The sequence below is a fragment of the Anomalospiza imberbis genome, chromosome 26 (genome assembly GCF_031753505.1).
Source record: "Anomalospiza imberbis isolate Cuckoo-Finch-1a 21T00152 chromosome 26, ASM3175350v1, whole genome shotgun sequence".
NCBI lineage: Eukaryota > Metazoa > Chordata > Aves > Passeriformes > Viduidae > Anomalospiza > Anomalospiza imberbis.
Genome location: NC_089706.1, coordinates 5,177,615 through 5,190,918, shown reverse-complemented (window position 1 = coordinate 5,190,918; position 13,304 = coordinate 5,177,615). Strand labels below are relative to the sequence as shown.

General features: G+C 55.5%; 1 protein-coding gene across 1 annotated transcript; it reads right to left on the bottom strand.

Annotated features, from left to right (window-relative positions):
* Positions 1–3,066: 3,066 nt before the first annotated feature.
* PSMA5 (proteasome 20S subunit alpha 5) lies at positions 3,067–12,831 on the bottom strand. The gene is made up of 9 exons (XM_068172983.1): positions 12,671–12,831; positions 11,757–11,823; positions 9,908–10,034; positions 8,572–8,639; positions 7,897–8,004; positions 7,756–7,814; positions 6,963–7,065; positions 5,891–5,977; positions 3,067–3,344 (listed from the first exon to the last, which is right to left on the bottom strand). Exons 1-9 carry the CDS (start codon positions 12,697–12,699, stop codon positions 3,267–3,269), a joined length of 726 nt encoding a protein of 241 aa, XP_068029084.1. The 5' UTR covers positions 12,700–12,831; the 3' UTR covers positions 3,067–3,266.
* Positions 12,832–13,304: the final 473 nt, after the last annotated feature.

The window sequence follows — 13,304 nt, the reverse complement described above, 5'->3', positions numbered from 1 at the left end:
GTGCTGTAGGACTCAGGGTTTGTGAGACTGTGACAGAGATGAGAACTGATAAACATCTGAGTGCCAACAAGAAACACCATCTCACACATTTAATCCTGACCTTGGCAGAGAAAAGAAGCAAAGACTCCACAAGTAAATTCCTGGATTATCCCCTCCTCCCAGCAGCCCTTAAACTGCCCACAACACACTTCGGCTTTGCATCTTCCTTCTCACATTTCGGATTTTCCCACTCTCCCAGGTCTCTTTCACACACCCAGCAGCTGCTCCCATAAAAAAGGGCTCGGGAAGAAGAAGGCAGCGCTGCTCTGCAGATTCCCATGCCACATCCCCCAGCCTGGGGGCAAGGTCACCTCCGGGAGCCCCCTCAGCCTGGAGCTGATCCCGATCCCCGGGCATCCCCGGCTCAGGCATCCTGTGACTGCCCGGGGAGCAGCAGTGCCCGGGGCTGGCTGCCCTCCTTCATTCATTCGTTCGTTCGTTTGTTTCTTTATTTGTGCTTTTTGGACAGTGGGGCCAGGGAAGCACTGAGGTCTGTCTGTCCGTCCGTCTGTCCTGGGAGATGCAGAATGGATGTCTCTTTGTCCATCCCGGGGCATGCAGAAGGGATGTCTGTCAGTCCGTCCTGGGGAATGCAGAAGGGATGTCTGTCTGTCCGTCCTGGGGAATGCAGAAAGGATGTCTGTCTGTCTGTCCATCCCAGGGCATGCAGAAGGGATGTCTGTCTGTGTGTCCATCCCATGGCATGCAAGGGGGGAGGAGATGTCTGTCTGTCCGTCCGTCCTGGGAGATGCAGAGGGGGATATCTGTGTATCCATCCCAGGGGATGCCGAGGGGATGTCTGTCTGTCTGTGCGTCCATCCCAGGGGATGTACAGGGGATGTCTGTCTGTCCATTCCAGGGGATGTAGAGGGGATGTCTGTGTGTCCATCTCGGGGGATGCAGAGGGGATGTCTGTCTGTCTGTCCATCCCATGGGATGTAGGGGGGGGGTGTCTGTGTGTCCATCTCGAGGGATGCAGAGGGGATGTCTGTCTGTCTGTCCATCCCATGGGATGTAGGGGGGGGGTGTCTGTGTGTCCATCTCGGGGGATGCAGAGGGGATGTCTGTCTGTCTGTCCATCTCATGGGATGTAGGGGGGGGTGTCTGTGTGTCCATCTCGGGGGATGCAGAGGGGATGTCTGTCTGTCTGCGTGTCCATCCCGGGGGATGCAGGGAGGGGTATGTGTCTGTCTGTCCGTCCCAGGAGTGGCAGGGAAGGATGTCTTTCTGTCCGTCCGCCTCCACGTGCTGGCGCCGTGCGCTGGGAGGGCAGGGGGCGGGGGCCGATCTGTCGATTCATCTGTCCGTCCGTCTATCGGTCCGTCTCTCGGCCTGTCCTGCTGTCCATCCGCCTGTCCTGTCCGTCTGTCGGGGGAGCGTGTCCCTCTGGCCACGCCAGGGCGGCGGCGATTGGCTGGAGGAGCTGTCGCTCAGAATGTGGCCACGCCTCCTCCCCAAAGGCACATTCGCTCCTTTCTCAATCACCGCCCACCTCCTCCTGTGATTGGCTACCAGCGAGTGTGAACCCGCGCCCGGTCCCTAATCTACCCAGCGACAGCCTCTGATTGGCGGGGAGCGCCGGAGCGATTTTTTGATTGGCCGAAGCCACAGGAGCCCGCCCGACCCATGCACGGGGCGCGGTTGGGGCCGGGGGTCCCGGGGCTCCCGGGGCTCCCGGGGGGGGACAGCGGTGCGGCCTCGGGACTGACCCGAGCTGGACAGGGCACAGGGGCCGTGCCGTTCCTGCCGTGGGAAGCACGGCCGCTGTGCTCCCGAGCAGCGGCAGAGCCACGCGGAGCGCTCCCGCCGGGCCGGGCCGGGCCGGGCCGCAGCGCGCCCCGCGCGGGGTCCCGGCGCTCACGGTCCCGTCCCAGAGCCAGCCCCAATGGGCTCCGAGGAACGGCCTGGAGCAGGGAAGCCGGTTCTACCTGCAGGGACAGGGCCACTCTGCTCCCTTTACACGGCTCTGGAAGCGGCGACAGGAATTCTCACAGGAGTTCCAGGAGCCATGCTGAGACTGAGGTTGGCCAAAAAGTGATTTTCCAGACCTTGCTTCCCTTCCTGAATCCGTCTGGCAATGGCAAGAGAGGGGAAAACCAACAGGAGAAGCATTCTTCCCTCTGGAAAAGGCACAGCTGCAGGTGGGGGGAGATTTGGCTTTGCCAGCTGATGAAACTTTCCTCATTTCCAGTATTATGTTGGGGAAAGTGTCCCTAGGGAAATGTCCTAGTTCCCTGTCCCAGCTCTATCCAGCTCCTCCACACCAGCCAATGCTGCTTGGTTCAGGGTGATACCCTAATTTATCCTGAAATTGTCATTTGAAATTGTAATTTGTCCTGGAATTTCATTGCCAGGCCTCTGCCCTCCTCAGGGCAGCCCAGAGCCAGCTGCCAGGATTGAGGCAGAGCTGGCTTTCCCCACTACCATGATTTTATAGGAAAATACTCTTTTAATCTTAATTTATTCCCTTATCAGACCCATTTTTGATTCCCAGACACTGCTTTGAGGAGAGAGAGAGATTTTTGCAGGAGAACAAAAAACTCAGTAGGATAAGCAGGAATTTTCTGGTGAAAAACAGGGTTAACTGTCAAAAGCCAGGGGTACCTGCAGGATTTCAGTGGTGAGGGGCTGTGTCAGCCTGTTATTCCTGTTTCTGCATGGTGGGCTCTGATCTGTCAGCTGTTACGGAGTTTTTTCAAGCCCTACCAGAAGGAAACACAAACCCCAAGGCTGACTGTAGATTTTTTTGCAGGGAACAAGGTGGAGCTCCAGGGACTCATTTTACAGACAAAAAACATGGAGAAGGAGGGAGGAATGCACTGAACAGATTCAAAACTCTTTTTTTTTTTTTTTTTTAAGAAGTGTGGAATGACACCTGGATTTTTCCATGGAAAGCACCACAAGAGGGAGACTCACTCCTGCAGCAGAGCTGGCAGTGCCCTTGGCACAGCTGCTGTCCCAATCCACCCCCAGTTTTGGCTCCAAATCCCTGCCTTCCCACCTTTTCCCCCCTGCTGAGGAGCCCAGTGAGAGTAACAAAATTATTTATTTCATTCCCTCCAGAGGCAAAGCTCAGTTCTGTCCAGAAATGGTAAAAAACCTCTGGAGTTGGCAGGAGCAGCAGATACAGGTGCTGTGGGGAGGGAAGTCCCAGGAGCTGGGTGAACTGGACCAGTTCCTTTGGTCAGGGCAGGGCTTTGAGCTTTTGGGGGATCTCTCCCTCTTTTTCAAATATCCTTGATGACCTCCTCGAGCTCCTCTTTTGTGTACATGTGGAATTTCATGCCAGGCTCCACCGTGGCAAGCTGGAAGAGAAGGAACAAGGGGTTAAGTGTGGCTGAGGAAAGCAGGGAGCAGCTGTTCCTTCTCCTGATCTGCCAGGCCAGCAGGATCATTCCAGCCCAGAACATGCTCCATGGTTCCCTAAAATAGCTGCCTGCTGCTCAAATAGCTTTGAATTGACTCAGCCTCCTCAGAGGAGCAGCAGCAGGGAATTTTAGTGGGAACTGCTCCCACTCCATGGGGGGAAAGCCATCAAAACCTCGCAGGAGAGAATTCCCGCCTCTCCAAAGGATTCTTCTCCCCCAGGAATCAAGGGGACAAATCCTGGCCTGTCTGGGAGCTGAGGAGACTCAGGGTTGGCTCAGGGAAACTGAGGCAGAGATCTCCAAGGAAAACAGGGACAACAGAGTCAGGGCAGACAGCAGAAACATTCCAGAGGCAGCACCAAGGATGAGGGACACTTGAACGACAAGCCTGGAGGAGAAATGTGAGCAGAAACATTCCCACCTGGCTCAGGGATGGGAGCCCAAAACAGGGACAGCCGTGCCAGCGGAAATGCCAAGGCCCCAGAGAGAGCTGGGATGCCCTGGAATGAGCTGGGGTATCCCATAACAGGTTGGGATGGGGCAGGACACGGCTGGGATGCTCCTGAACCCACAGGCACCGGGCATTCTCCAGGAATCAAAGTGTATGGATGCAACCAATAAGCTGAAGGAAAGCTCTGGAGCATCCCAGCAGATCCCAGAGCTCCTCCAGGGTGACTTCTCCCAAACCCCCCCTTCACCAGCACAAGGGGAACGCCTGAGCCAGGGGCAGGGAGGTACCACGAGGTGTTTGTTCAAGTGGAAAGGTCCCCACGCTCAGCCTGAGAGCTCCTCTCAGCCCAGGTTTCACCCAGAACTCTCAGACAAGGTGGAGACACTTGGAGATGCCACTTTAGGCCCCTGAAATCATGGAGTAGTTTGAGCTGGAGGGGACCTTAAAGCTCATCCAGTGCCACCCCTGCCATGGCAGGGACACCTCCCACTGTCCCAGGGCTCCAAGCCCTGTCCAGCCTGGCCTTGGGCACTGCCAGGGATCCAGGGGCAGCCACAGCTGCTCTGGGCACCAAACCACCACTGGACTGATCCTGGGCCCAACCAGACTCAACAAGACCCAGATTTATGTACCAAAACCAGCTCTAAATACCAAAGAAACATTTATGAACGCTAAAACCTGCAGAGGCACCAATTCCTTTGCTTTTCCACACTTCCCCAAACCTGTCCCTCACCTTCTCCCTGCCAAAGCTTCACTCCACCATTCCCTGACAGGCTTCACAGGGAAGTCATTAATCTAAAATTGTGAAGTCCTTTCAGGCTCCTGAGCTTCGCCATCAATGGATTTAACTCTTTCACAGCCACACTTCCCCTCTTCTCTTTGTTCCTAGATGGAAAATGCCACAGCAGCATGGCCAGAGCCAAGAAATGGGAGAGGCACATAGTTCTAGGAAGCAAAGAGCTCTTCAGGTGGCAGATTTTCAGCTAGGGGGTGACTTGAGTCAATAGAAACCTTTTAATCCTCAGCACATTCCTGCTGTCCTTCCCCCCTGCACGATTCCACCCCACTCCAGGGCCGTGCCAAGCACAGTTAAGCCCTGTTAAACAGGGACATGACATCAGGATACTGTACACGTTCCTCTGCCTGCACTGTACCAGGAAAAAATTGATGGCTAAGGGCTGGAAGAGCACCTGGGAAGGAGATTCCAGCCACATGGCATGATTTTGGGACAGAGCACCCAAGTTTCCATGTGCTGCTGGTCTTCCCCTCCAAAGGAAGTTGTTGAATCCCACCAGGAATGGTCCCCCCACAGCAACATTTAATTCAAAAATGGGGTGAATACCTTGGAGCTGTTTAGGAGAAGGTTTCCCAGCACTCAGAGGGAAGGAAGGGGAGGAGAGAGCAGCTCAGGAGCTGGAATGCCACACTTTGGAAAGGTCTGGTGTCTCATAACCCACCCGAAATAGAAGCAAACTCTATACACCAGCCTGGCTTCTCATCTCCCAGTTACCCCACCCAGTGCAGAGGGTTTGTACCTTTCCCACCCAAAAAGGAGCCTGTGGAGCAGGTTTGGGGGCCCAGCATCCCCAGCTCTGTGGGTACTGCCTGCCCCCGGGGCTCCAGGGGCACAGCCATTCCTGGAGGATCCTTGTCGCTCCCACTGTCCAAGGGATTTTTGGCACTGCCCCAGGACTAATATAGCAGCCCAGGAGCTGGGTAATTTTCATTCCTTCTAATATTACAAGCAGCAAGGCAAAAAAGAATGGCTAGATGCAGGGGAAGAACAAGCACTCTGGGTGGCATCTTGGGTTCTGCTGACTGGAGAAGGTCAGAGAATCCCTTCAGCTCATCACGGATCAGCCATGAAAACAGACCAGGCTCTGTGCCTCTGCAAGGAAAAAGCTTCAACTTTTCCAAAATGCCCCACAGGATATGATGAAAAGGGCAGGAGCATCTGCAGGACTTGGCTCAGGAAGCCCTGAGCTGCTCCATTCCTTGCTCCAGGGGCAATCCTGCCTCCAGGAGGGCTTACCTCGATGTTGGTGGCATTTAGTTTCTCCTCCATGACCTGTTTCAGGATGACCAGGGAAGATTTGATGGCTTCCTTTAGTGTCATGGACTGGAAAACAAATGGCTCATGGATGACATGCTGGAGGCTCAGGACGTGGGCCCTCTCCCTCCCCTCTCCCAAATCCCTTGAGCCAGGCAGCCAAAGGAGCAGCTTAGCAAGGGATCTGCAGCATCCCTGGGAGACTGGAGCAGGCAGGGCAGGGATATCCACAGGGACAGTGAAATCCTGCCATCCTGAGATTTAAAAATGGTTCATTTGGGCACATAAATCTGATTCATTTAAAAATGGTTAATATGGGACAGGAGGGGCTGTTTCTCTTCACCAATTTCCTCCCAAAAAGTCAGATTCCCTCCAGGCAGAAGCCTCGATGCTGCATTTAATCTGATAAAACCCATGCATCCCTAGAGCCAGAGGGATGTGCAGCACAGCTGTGTTTCACTAACTTTGCACTTGAAAAAGGGTTGACAATCCAGGGAGTCCAGGATTTGGGGAATCTGGAGAATTCTAGTGAACAGATGAATCTTCCCAGCCACCATCACTAATTGTGCTTTTCATTAGGGTTTGGTTTCTTACCACCCAAAATGGGCAACTCCCTCCTCATGGGGGAAAAAAAAAAATCCCATTTAATATCAAACATGACCAGAACTTGCAGCACAAAAGCTGTTCCCTTCCCTGAAGGTGCTGCTGTGAGCTCAGGATGCTTCCAGCTGTATCCACGCAGAGCCTGGTGCTGACAGCAGCACCCAGAGCTCAGCTCTTATTTATAGAGAACTTCCTGACATGGCCTTCATTATCTCACAGGCAGAGAGCAGCCCCTCAGAGCAGCTGCTGGGAGCAGCTCTCAGCTGTACAGATCCTCAGCACCTACTCACAGGATCCTCTGCTCAGGAGTGATCCTGCCCTCAGCAGCTCAGGCACCTCCTCTCCAGCCCAGTCCTAAATCCTCACTGGGGAGGGAATCAGGGGATGCTGACAGGTGGTGAAGTACCCCAGACCCACAAGATGTGACCCCAAGGCCAAATGCAGCCCTTACCTTGTGGTAAACCTCTTGCAGGGAGCTCTGGGCTCCCTCTGAGGCGGAGCCGATGGCTCTGGCATCGCACTGCACGAACGTTCCTGAGGGATCCATGTGGAACCTGTGGGGACAGGGCGTGACTGCCTGCACCCCATCCCACCCCAGGGCATCCCAAAGACTCTCCCAGCAGCCCCCCAGAGCTCCCTGCACAGCTGGAGCTGGGATTCATCCCCAGGAGCTCCTGGGCTGGCAGCTTACACACCAACACTGCCCTCTTTCCTCAGAGAACCGTTTCCTTTTGGATTTCCCATCTTACGGTAATTTTTTTTTTAAATAAATTCAGCAAGTTTTTTTCTCTGCTGGAAGGCAGAACTGACTGATCTGGCTCTGCCAAGCCTTTCCCACTTCCAGTGGGGCCATTTGAAGCCCTGAGTTCAGGTTACAGCTGCTCCAGCACCTCCCCAAGGAATGTCACATGGATTATGTTACTGGTGGCTGTGCCGGTCCTTTAGGCAAAGGTAAGAATACACTCAAGATGAGGAGAGCTTTAACGCTTCCCTCCTCCCCAGGAAACCACATTTTTAATTAAAAAAGGCAGGGGTTTGGGGCAGATATGATGACTTTCCATGCCAAACAAGCAGGCTGGGCTCTGGGAAGGGTTTAACAGGATTAAGAAACATATCAGACACATAATGGGATAAACCCCAAGGGACTGGCTTAAGGAAAATCCCAGAATGGAGTCGTTAAAACAGCCTGGGAATTTTGCAGTGGAGGTTTGGTCTTTTCCCTGGATTAAGAGAGCAGAACTCACAGCTGGGGTCCCTTCTCATCCACTCCTCCAAAGAGCAGAGCGACACCGAACGGGCGGGACTGCGGGACAAAGGAGGGAATGGGTCACACAAGGCAAGGACAGGGGGGTTCCCCAGCACCCCCCAACCCCCCCAATCCCCACCATGGCTCCTGGGTCAGCATCTTCCTCCCCAAACTGCAGGGCCAGGTTAGACACAGCCTGTGTCACGCTCTCCACCGTCATCGTCTCGTTGTAGGTGAACCAGTGATTCTGCAGGAAAATCCAAATAAAGATTCCCATTATCCCCATGTTCCCAAAATGTGACTGCCCTGCATGGCTGAGGTGGAGTGAGACCTGTGGGGACACAAGGATAACTTCCCTTTGGAACTCAGGAAACAGCCAGTTCCCCCATGGGAGAGTGGGATTTACAAAAAATCCACAGAAATTTGGATACCAGCGCTTGGGATGCCAATAGGGAAATGCAAGGCTGGAAGGCTTTATCCCAATATCTGCTTTGGATGTAATGTGTCACCCAGCTCTCCAGAGGATGGAAAAGTCCTGATATGCAGGAGGAAAAAAACAGGAAAATCCTCTGCAGCAGCACAGATTTGTACCTGGAACCTCCAAGCACCTGAGGCATCCAGGAAATTTAAGGGGATAAAAAGAAAACCAATATATCCTGAATTGTACCAGAACAGTCAGACAGCCCCCACACTCCCAACAAGCCTCCAGCTTCCCACCAGCTTCTTTGGTGGAATGATCTTCCCTTTCCCAGGACTTTCAAGGAGCTCCTGGGATTTGTGTGTCTAATTTAAGAACAGAGATGTCAGATCTTACCTGAGTCTCCACTCTGGCCTTGTCAATTAAAGTCTTTGCATCAGCTATTAGGCCACTCATGGCACACCCTGGAAGGGAAAGGGGAAACTGGAGCCATTCCTGTTTCATTCCTGAGTCATTCCACCCATTATTTGGGATGTGTTTTCCCCCAGAATGCCCAAAGCCCACGTAAAACACAAAGGGCTGCAGGGAGAAGCTGGTCCCTCGGTGGGGAAGAGATTTATCCCACTGTGCTGGGCACTGCTGAGGCCACACCTGGAATCCTGGGAATAGTTTTGGGTTTCTCACAAGAAGGACAATGAGGAGCTGGAGCATGAGGGGAAGAGAGCTGGGGAAGGGGCTGCAGCCCCAGGAGGGGCTGAGGGAGCTGGGAAAGGGACTCAGCCTGGAGCGAAGGAGGCTCAGGGGGGACCTTGTGGCTGTGCACAGCTCCTGACAGGAGGGGACAGCCTGGGGGGGTCGGGCTCTGCTGCCAGGGAACAGGGACAGGAGAGGGAACAGCCTCAGGCTGGGCCAGGGGAGGGTCAGGTCAGATATTACACACATTTTTTTCATGCAAAGCATGGTCAGGCCCTGGCACAGGCTGTCCTGTAACAGTGGTGGAGTCCCCATCCCTGGAAGGGTTCAAAAAGTGTGGCTGTGGCACTTTGGGACACGGATTAGTGGTGGCCTTGGTATGGTTGGACTCGATGGTCTTAGAGGGCTTTTCCAGCCTCGAGGATTCCGTGGGATTGAACCAGATTTGTTCCAGAACAACCTGATGGGAAGGGGCCCTGGCTGCCCCACAGGCAGCAGATGCTGCAGGAGCCCCCAGCACAGATTCCACTCTGGGAAGAGGGGACTGCATCACAAGCTCCTGGGAGGAGGAAATTGGACTCTTGGAGCTCCTCCCGTGCCCATGGAGCAGCAACACGGGAATTTTGGAGGTTTCCTGCCCTTCAGGGTGACATATTTGGTTGTGAACCCATTGTGGGCCACTCATGGCTCCAGGGTGGCATCAGTGATCCTGGAGAAGTCAGGCCCACCATAATTCCCTGCCCTCCCAGAGCTAAATTTGGGATGAGCTTTCACAAGGAAGGTTACTGAGGCAGGGAGCAGTGCTTCAGCTGCCTCTTTCTGCTTCCTGGAGTTATGTTCTGCTGGCTTGAGCCTGGAAAACCAGTGACCAGGAGCTGGTGTGCACTGGGAGGGATGAGCCCTCCTGCTCCCGGCACTGCCTGCAGGGAGGGCTCATCCCAACACACAACTTCCCAAACTGCCAGGGCACGGACTCTTATCATAAATAATTGACAGTTTTAGGGGTGATCTGATGCAGAGGGGACCCCCAGGGCCATACCAATGTGGGAGTCGATCTCCACAATCTTCTCAATGCTGCTGGGCTCCATCAGGGGAGATGTGATCCTCTTCTCCACAGCCAGGCAAACTCCCTCTGAGGTCTGGATCCCAATGGCTGTGGAGCCAAGCTGCAAAACACCACCACAGGCTCCAGCTCACACAAGCAGCAGTGCTAATTCTGACTTATTTGCAGTTGTGTTGGGTTGGATTCAATTGTGTCACCCGCACACAAACCCACTCTGGGTTCACATGGTGCATTTGCAAGCTTATTCCCTGAAGAAGGAAGTGGGGAAGGTCAAATCCATGTGATTCCCCTGAGAACCCAGTGGGTCCCAGAAGGTTCCCCCTGAGCCTCCTTTTCTCCAGGCTGAGCCCCTTTCCCAGCTCCCTCAGGCACTCCTGGTGCTCCAGCCCCTTCCCCAGCTGCACATCCTTCAAGCAACAGCAGTTTGTGGAGCCTGGTGAGTGTAAAACGCCCTGGGAATTCTCCTCTGCCAGAGGGAAAAGAGAGTTTTACACTCTTTTAAACCTTTAAGGGTGAGAGAATTCCCCACATCAGTACAAATCCCACTGCAGCTCTGGCTTGGCTTTCCATAAGCTCCTTTTCTCCCCAGAGTTCCAGGCAGCAAATTCCACCCTGGGACTGCTGGACACCTCAGTGTCACCAGGGCCACAAGCACAGGGACAGATCCTAGAGGGTCCTGGCAGCCCTTGTCTGGATCCTGCCGTGATCCCACCTTAATCCCATCAGGCCCTGCCTGGATCCCGCCTCACCTGCACCAACTCTCACCTTGATCCCACAAATCCCTGCCTTGATGCCAACAGCCCCTACTTTGATCCTACCTTGGGCACACCAAGAGCTGCCTCGATGCCACCGTGATCCTACCAGTGCTTCCCTGGATCTCACCAGCCCTTACCTCAATCCTGTTCCATCCCACCAACCCCCACACTGGTCCTACCTTAACCCCACCAACTCCTAAACTCCATCCAGCCTTGATCCCACCACCAGTTACCTTCATCCCACCTTGATCCCACCCTGCTCCCAGCACTCACAGCTCTTCCACACCTCACAATTTCCTGGCAGAACTGTCTCAGCTGCAGTGTGGAATGCTCACTCCCAACATCCACTTCAAGCCACGGGGTTTAATTTTAACCCCAAGATTCCCTGGAAAGCTGCACCTACAGCCACAGGTATGGCAGGAGATTTATTTTAATTTATCAAGTCAACGTGGCCACCAACATCCTCCTGGGAGCTTTAATTCCCAAGTCCTCGATCATTTTATTACTTTTTCTGTTATATTATTACTTTATTCCTCTATTTAGTGCTCCAAGGAGCTAAAGGAACACAGGGAAGATGAAGTCAGGACCTGTCTCCCCAGTTCAAACACCTCAGAGCTTGTTCCCTTCATCACTTGACCTGTTTCTTGCAAATTTAAACTCACTGCCAATCAGCACCCACATTCTATCAATGTAACTGACAGGAATAGTTATCAATTAAGGATATTCATCAGTTAAGGATATCTAATCCCCAAAGGCCATTTGGCCCTCCAAAGGTGGATTTGCTCATAACAACCTTCAGCTTCACATTTAAATCCACCTAAGAAGTGGTTTAGGTTTGATGTGGGGATAAACAGCTTTGGACTGCATTTTGTTTGGGGATAAATCACTTGGTAGGACAGGGGAGGGAACATTCCACTCAGCTCTGGGGAGATCAATGGCTTTTGGTCCTTCCTGCCCCATAAAAAGCAGAGCTGTGGGATGTCTGGCTGGAGGAAGCACACACAGCCTGGATTAGTCCTGAGGGTTTGAAGGAGCCCCAGAAGTGACAGTTTGGAACCTTTTAAAAGTACCTTTATGGCCTCGATGGCATATTCCACCTGGAAGAGCCTCCCCTCTGGAGAGAACGTGTTCACACCCCTGCAAGGACAACGCACAGTGAGAAGGGCAGGGAACCAAGGGAATGCAAGTCCTTGCTCAAGGGTGAGGCCAGCTGGGCACAGGTGAGCAGGTGGGGCGGCAGGGACGCGTCCCCTCCGCACAGCACGCCCACAGCTTCAGCATGCTCGTGGCAGGAGCTCAAGGAAAGGCACCCGTGGGGTGTCCCAGCACACCTGGGAATCCAAAGGGAGCACCAGGAGTCAGAAAGGTCCTGTTTTACCATGGAATCCTGGAATCCTTGAGATTGGAAAAGTCCTTTGAGTTCACGAGTCCAGCCCTTCCCCCAGCCCTGCCAAGGCCACCGCTCCCCCCTGTCCCCGAGTGCCACCTCCACGTGGCTTTTGAGCCCTTCCAGGGATGAGGACAGCACCACTGCCTCAGGCAGCCTGTGTCAGGGCTGGATAGCGCCTTCCATGAAAAAAAACCCCAACATCCAAACTAAACCTCCCCTGGCCCAGCCTGAGGCCGTTCCCTCTCCTCCTGTCCCTGTTCCCTGGGAGCAGAGCCCGACCCCCCCGGCTGCCCGCTCCTGTCAGGAGAGCCACAAGGTCCCCCCTGAGCCTCCTTCGCTCCAGGCTGAGCCCCTTCCCAGCTCCCTCAGCCGCTCCCGGTGCCCCAGCCCCTTCCGCAGCTCCGCTGCTCCCGCTCCTTTCCCCGGGTGCCCCATCCCCACGCACCACGAGCTGCCCCCGCCCTCGGGTCCGTGCCATCCTGGCAGCTCCCGGTGCGATCGCGGTGCGGGAGCCGCCGGCCGGTGCGCCCCGGACCGCTCGGGCCGCGCCGGGAGCAGGCCCGTGACTCAGCCGCGGCGCGGGCGGGCACTCACCGGTCGTACTCGGAGCGCGTGAGGAACATGGCGGCGTTGGGGCCGGGGGTTCCGGCGGGGCCCGGGGACTCCGGAGCTGCCGGGGCGGCGCGAGGCTTCGGGGGCACCGGGAGCGCCGCGGCCTCACCGGGGGCTGCAACGCCGCTTCCGGCCCCGAGCGGCACTTCCGCCCGCGCCGCGCGCCCATTGGACAGCGGCCCTGCGGCCCGGCCAATGGGAGAGCGGGGAGGGCGGGACCAGCGCACAGGGGAGGAGCGGGGCCGGGATTGGGGGAGAGGGGAGATGGGCGTGGTCAAGGGTTGGGGCGGGGCCGGAGCGTCGGGGGCGTGGTCATATCGCTAGGGTGGTGTGTGGAGGCGTGGTCTGCGCGGTGGGGGCGGAGCCAGAGCGCGCCGGGGGAGGGGCGTGGCTATGGAGAGGGCGTGGCTGCTACACCGGGGCGTGGCCAAAGCAGCAGGGGGCGGGGCCTGCGGCGGGCACGGCGCGGTGCCGGGAGGGGCTCCCAGGAATGGGGACTCGGGAAGGGGGTACCGGGAAAGGGGGACCGGGGAGGCGGTGCCAGCGATGGCACACCGAGAAGGGGGCACCGGGAAGAAGCTACGGGAGGCGGTGTCGGGAAGGGGCTCCGGGGCGG